This window comes from Mesitornis unicolor, unplaced genomic scaffold (assembly GCF_000695765.1).
Source record: "Mesitornis unicolor isolate BGI_N332 unplaced genomic scaffold, ASM69576v1 scaffold39547, whole genome shotgun sequence".
NCBI lineage: Eukaryota > Metazoa > Chordata > Aves > Mesitornithiformes > Mesitornithidae > Mesitornis > Mesitornis unicolor.
This window is the reverse complement of record NW_010196471.1, coordinates 1-6,413: the sequence shown is the minus strand read 5'-3', so window position 1 is coordinate 6,413 and position 6,413 is coordinate 1. Positions and strand designations below refer to the sequence as shown.

The 6,413-nt window shown below is 52.7% G+C and overlaps 1 protein-coding gene across 1 annotated transcript; it reads right to left on the bottom strand.

Moving 5' to 3' along the window:
* Window positions 1-4,194: 4,194 nt before the first annotated feature.
* ISLR (immunoglobulin superfamily containing leucine-rich repeat) lies at window positions 4,195-5,445 on the bottom strand. Its single transcript, XM_010188494.1, has one exon. The coding sequence runs from the start codon at window positions 5,443-5,445 to the stop codon at window positions 4,195-4,197; it is 1,251 nt and encodes a 416-aa protein (XP_010186796.1).
* Window positions 5,446-6,413: the final 968 nt, after the last annotated feature.

Here is a 6,413-nt window from a genome sequence, read left to right as displayed (position 1 = left end):
TCTCTGGAGAAGTCCCACACCTCTCCCTGCCTCCCATGCATACTCCTGTCCCATCCCATCCCTGTCTCCCATTGACTGTCCTCCTGCACTGACAGGAGTTCTGGGCACCTCTTGCCCTTTTTCAGCCTCTGGTCTCTCTCCAGCAAGGCTGGGGGCTGGTTTTTAGCTCTAGGTCCATGCTGAGCCACTACCAAGGTCCAGAGGTGAAAAGACAGCCAAAGCAAAAGGGTCACCTCCATGCCTGACCTGGATGGAAAGGAACTGATGCCAAGTTAAACCCTTCAGATATCTCAGAAACAACTTATTGAGAGTCACTCCTGCAATGAGCCCATTAGTTCTTAGTTGCCTTTCTGATGAGTGGCAAGGCAGGCACAAGTCCCCAGTACCAGGGCAGTAAGGAAAGAGGAAGAAGGTGATCTGTGTTTGTGTGTGTGGAGGGATCTTCAACTGGACTGAGCATGAGGAGCTACCTCCATCTCCGCATGATTCCCCTGCAGAGAAAGTCCCTACTGCCAACCTCATTTTCAGCTTATATTTTTCAGGTCTGATCCTGGCTCTCCTCAGGCACCTAAATCATAGACTTCTTTTTTTCCCCAATTTTGTGAAGGCTGAAATCCTCACCTGCTCTGCGCCACAAGATTGAGGAACCATCTGTCTTCTCCTCCCTGTAATTCTAGTCCCATTGGTTCATCGTCCTGCCACCCTGTTTTGTTTAAAGTCAGTGGTTTCCCAGGGCCAGTGACTCTCTGAGTGAATGGAGCTTGAATCCATAGAAGACTGTTTTATGCCTCACTTGGACATGTCAATCTGGGGAAGGTTAATAAATCACATACCTCATTCCTATACTCAGGGTGTGCTTGGTCTATTGGCCATTCTCAGATAAATCAGACCTGGCAGGAGGGACATGAGGACTGTCATAGCCATGTATCTGGGTGATGTTTGGGACTCACCTTGCTCCAACCATGTGGAGCAGAGGCTTTGCAGTAGATCTGCTTGACCTGGATGTGATGGGACCAAAGCTGATCGGTTTGCTTTCCTATCAAAAATGTTTGGCCCCTAAACCACAGCTCCCACAAAGGATGGGAACTGACAGGACATTTAGTGGCTAAAGCACCAAAGGTAGAGGTCCAAGGTGGGGTGAACCACCTCTTCCATTGATGTGTCCCTTCCCAGGACCTGAACCTGTTCCTTTTCCATCCCAGCAAAGGGAGGGAGGTCCCTGTCTTCATCTGCTGCCTGGAGTCGCTGCCGGTGCACTTGGATGCTCAAAACCTTGCTGCCTCCACTGTCCACTAATCAAATATGGTTAAAACAGCCCTGGTTTAATCGTATTTGATTACTGTCTGGCACATAGTACAATGTCATCACGCTGGATGACAGCGGTGGCACTGGAGGCAGATCTGGGTTCTTTTCTTTAAGACAGCAGGAGCCTGAGGTGCAGTTCCTGCTGTTTTCCCAGCTCTGGGCTTTGTGTGTCTGAGCACAGAAGAGATGTGATGCTGATGGGTGCTGGGTGCTGGGTGCCCTGCATGTATCAAGTGAAGGGGTGCCCTAAAACCAAGGCTCCACCTTTCTCGTGCAGCCCATTCCCACCCAGTTCCAGCCTCTGAGGCAGCCTTGGTAACCGACAGTCTTTGTCACCCCTAACATCTTTCCCAGCTCTGGGCCATGGGTGGAGCTGAATTTCTGCATCTGTTTACACAGCCCTGCCCCAGGCTCCCTGGAGGTGTCTTGGCAGGCGGTATGGGTTGGGTCTGAGGTGCAAAATGACAGCCCTGGGAGGAAAACAGGAGGTGGCTTCAGTGATTTGCTTGTTTTCTTTCCCTTTGACACAACCAGGGTGGCCTGGGGGTCAACAGAGCTTCTCTTCCTCATGGTGGCTTCTCATCTCCTTTCTAACCCCCCCATATCGGTATGGCCATGGATAGCTCTGCCCCTGTGCATCCTCAGTCCTCCCCACTGAACCTTGAGCTGAAGGCAAGGAGGTTCAGGGAGCTGATCTGGCTGAAAACAGCCCTTAAACTATATTTTTAAAAAAAACTATGTGGGGAATGGAAATTCAGGTCAGGATTTGCCAATGTGAAAGATGGAGAGGAGCTGATAGGAGTTGTGGCATCCCAGACTTTTCTGGTGATGAAACAGCCATGCACCAGCAAAGCCTCAGGGAGCAGGATCTCTGCAAGGCATGCAGAGACTTTCAGGCATGGCTGAGGGCTGCTGAGAGCCTGAATTTTTTAATGTTTTGTTGTTTTGGTTTTTTTCCTTATCTCAGCCTCCAAACCCTGTTCCCAGCCGAGGTTGCAGGAATAAGGTCCCATTCCCTGTGATTCCCAGGCAGGGAGGGAGGGGAGGACCCTGGCTGGGATAAAATTGTTGTTAAATGTTGTATCCTGCAAAATGAAACTGAAACTCACGCTGGGGCCGCGATGTTTTTCATCCTTTCTGCTTGTAATGGGAAAAATATGTGCCTGCTTCTTAGCATGAAAGGCTGTTCGTGCGAGGAGCTGCTGTCTCTTTCTGCCCTGGGACCCCTGTGGAGACCTCGGCGCCGTACTCTGGCAGCGTTGGCTTGTGGCAGCTCCTCATCCTTACCCTATGAGCTGGTTGGACACTGACTTGTGGGGCTGGAGAGCTTGTGTGGAGGCCTGAGGCTCCGATTTTGGTGTTGCTGCTTACCCATGCCTGCTGCGGGCAGTGATGAGGGAGTTTTGGGTACCCTATAAATGCACCCTCCCTCCGGAGAGTCATTGTAAGGGGAAGCTACAGCATGGGGGGAGCTTTGAAAGGGGGAAGAGGGACTGGTGATGAGCTGTGGTATCTTTGATGATGCTGGGTCTGGGAGATTTCGGGGTGCACACAGAGAGCACACACCAGTATGTTGTTGTTGTTGTTGTTTTTGTTAAAAAAAAAAGGTATTTATTGCTGTTTGTACAGCTTTGGTTATAAGGCAAGGGTGGCTGCAGAGGTCCGTCCAGCTCCCACAGGCGAGTGCTGGCAGAAGGCACAAGGACTAGACCACCCATGCCTTGGAGCGGGGGAGATGCTCAACGCCACCCACCATGAGACAAGGGGTATCCCAAGACCCCGGGTGTGGTATATATATATCCCGCATGGGAATGCTAAAGCACTTAAGTAATGTGTTTATGGCTTATGTGTTAGCTCAGCTTCTCTCTGCCATCTGGGTCTTTTCAATCCTTCTTCCTTCATCTCCATCATACAGCCCCTGCTCAGTTTCTCTTCAGAGAGGAGCACTGGAGAATTATTTTGGGCTCAATTCCTCCCTGCCAGAGTCAGGGTCAGAGCCAAAGCAGTGCAGCTCAGTGGGTCCAGCCCAGCTGAGCATTTTGGGCCACAGGCTTCAGCGGTGAAAGGGAAGAGGTGGGGAAAAGTCAGCTGCATCACATCTGGGAGAGGTACTGAGGGTGGCAGGGAGGGTGCGGGCATCCTGGGTGCTGCCAGCACCCACCCAGCAGGAGTGCTTTGTCCTCCTGCAGGGATAAAACTTGTGGAAAAGCTTCTGCTCCACAAAAATAGCCTGATCCAAGCCTGTGGCTCCAGCCGACATGTCCTACTGTACCCATCCTGCTTACAAAGCACCATCAGATCTCTGTCCCCCTGGGACCCCATGCCCAGGCTATTCCTCTACTCTCAGACTAGTCCTTCTGCTCCTGGTGCTTCACGTGTGGTTAGTGGTAGGAAGGACATGCCTGACCAAGGACCTGGGTGCTGGTGATGGTGGGGATGTCATCTTTGGTGCTGTTGGACAAATGGGATCCTCTTTGTGAGGGGTTCTCTCCCTGGTCGCAGCTCACTGCTGTGGGTGGAGAAGGGCTCATGGTGGTGGGCTCTGGGCACGGGTGATCGTCAGCTTGTTGAAGGTAGACTTTAATCCTGCAGCTCCACTATGATCTTGGGAGGGAGATAAGAGGTGGCAGGTTCGGATGCCTGGAAAGCGGCAGCATGGCAAGGATCTGCTCTACATCATCTGAGATTGTTTGAAGCTCTCAACAATCAGAGCCCAGCGCTGACCTCCATCTAAGGAGGGGTTGAACTACCAGCTCTGGGCCTGAGTCTTGGCCCCCTTTGACTCCTGACCACCCACAGTTCCCAGAAGCTCAGCAAAGGCATTGCACTACGTCAAGGTAAATACTACAGAAAGAGGGGCAACCCCCAAGGCACCATTTCTTTCCCCCTTTAACAGCAGAGAATGATGCCCAAAGCCAGCAGGAAGGTCCCCAGGTGGACCTGCGGCATCGCTCCTCCAGCTTTGCTCTTCGACTCCCTTGGCATGTGGTAAATGATCACCAGCTTTTCTCCGGCACCAGAGGGATCCATTCCATCCCCCTTGTAGCAGCTCTGACCCCCGAGGTGACTGGCTTGGGGGTCATCTTGCAGAAAGTCTTCGGCTGGATTCTCCGACCCAGCCAAGGCCACATTGACCGAGACATCCCGCATGCCCACGTCATTGACAGCAAGGCAGGTATAGATGCCTTCATCCTCCTTGCTGAAGTTGGGGATGGCCATGGTGCCATTCTTGAAGACCAAGAAGTGCTCCTGGCTCTGCTTGACATTTCCATCTCGTGCCACGTTGGGCCCGTTGATCTCGATGCGGCGGCTGGAGGTCTGGATCTTCCACCTGATCTCTGGTGGAGGGCTGCCCGCCACGCTGCAGTGCAGGGTCAGAGTGAGGCCATTGTACATGACGGTGTTGTCCAGGTTGGAGAGGTAGGTGAGCTGCACAGAGGGGGCAACGCAGTGGTGGTCAGGGATGTCTGTCACTGCCCTGCCCTTCAGCCTGCCAGGAGCCACGCACAGGGTAGACCCCCCTTTTGTGATGGAGACTGAGGTGATCTCAGTCCACTTCTTCAACCAGAAGACCTTGCAGGAGCAGTTGAAGGGGTTGTTGAAGATCTGCAGCTGGGACAGGGAGGGCAGGTTGTCAAAGGTGCCCTCCGCCAGGGTGGTCAGCTCATTGTCATTAAGCCAGAGGGAGCGCAGGTCCTTCAAGGAGCGGAAAGCATCCCAGGGCAGCCCAGCCAGGCGGTTGTTGTTCATCTTCAGGATCTGCAGACTGCTGAGGTTACGGAGGTCCTGCCAGGGGAAATCCACGATCTTGTTGTGGCTCAGGTCCAGGTTCTTCAGGTGCAACAACAAGGCAAAAGCTCCTGGCTCCACCACCCCAATCTGGTTGTAGCCCAGCCACAGTGACTGTACTTCAGGAACCTCGGCGAAGGAGCCCTGTCCCAACCAGCCGATCCTGTTGGCTGACAAGGTGAGGATGGTCACATTGGAAGACAACCCCTCGGGTACCTCCTGGAGATCCTTGTAGGCGCACTCAGCCAACAAACGCCCATTCTTCTTGGTGGAGCAGGAGCAGGTACTGGGACAGGGCAGACAAGACCCCAGGAGTGCAGCCAGCCCCAGGCAGCAGAGCAGGGTCCTCATACTTTCTCCTGGGAACAGAGTGAGAATGAATGGGATGGGTCTAGCTGAGATGGGGTTGTTTTTTTTTTTTGCCAAGTACTATGAGGAAGCAGCAGAAGAGCAAAGCATCGACATGCTTCAGCTGGAAAAAGCTGTTTGAAATACTGAATATGTAGGAAATATTCCCTAATCTGAAGAAGGCATTTCCTTGCCAAACACAGAGCCTTTGACTACTCTGGGAGTGAGGAACTTCCTCCTAAATCCTCTCCTTCCCTCACCAAAAAAGAGGTATTTTTGATCTTTAAGGAAATCGAGATGTTGTTTCTCCAGGTTTTGAGATGAAAATGGGAGCTGGGGATTCAGCATTCACCTCACTGAGGCTGGATTTAGGGGAAATGAAGCAACTGCAGCTCTTTCACAACCAGCCTTTCCCCTCAACCATTCTCTTGTTGGGATTTTCTGCACGCTTTCAGACCTCAAACCAATCCCCCGTCTACATATTTTTTCACGTCATGGAAAAAAACCCAACAACTTATCAAGTGCTTTTTCGAGTGTGGGGTCTCTGGCTGCTGGAAGTCTTTAGAGGGAAATATTTCGGAGCTAACTCCTTCTTGCCTTGCACTGGGCCGTGCGCTGCTTGCTTCCCGGCGCCTGGAAGCTGTGTCCCACCAAAGAAGAGGTTAACTGCGGCTCGGGAGGAGCTGGCATCGAGACCCCTTTGTCTTGCTGCCTTGTAGGCAAGTTTTGCTGCTCCTTCCAGTCCCCAGCCCTGTCGTTTAAAGCAGGAGGTGGGGGGGAATATTTTATTGGCAATAGGACCTCCGTCATAACTGGGCTGGGGGAGGGCGGCAAAATGGGGTGTAAAGGGTCCTGTGATCACCCCAGGGCTGGGGTTCAGGGGCTGGGGAAGGAGCCGGCAGGGATCTGGGGATGATGGAGGGGTGAGAGCCCCGCAGTGTGTCTGGAGGAGAAGAATGGGGGGAGAAGGG

What these genes read in the sequence shown, in the direction of transcription:
- ISLR (XM_010188494.1), bottom strand. Translation starts at nt 5,445, where the DNA reads ATGAGGACCCTGCTCTGCTGCCTGGGGCTGGCTGCACTCCTGGGGTCT.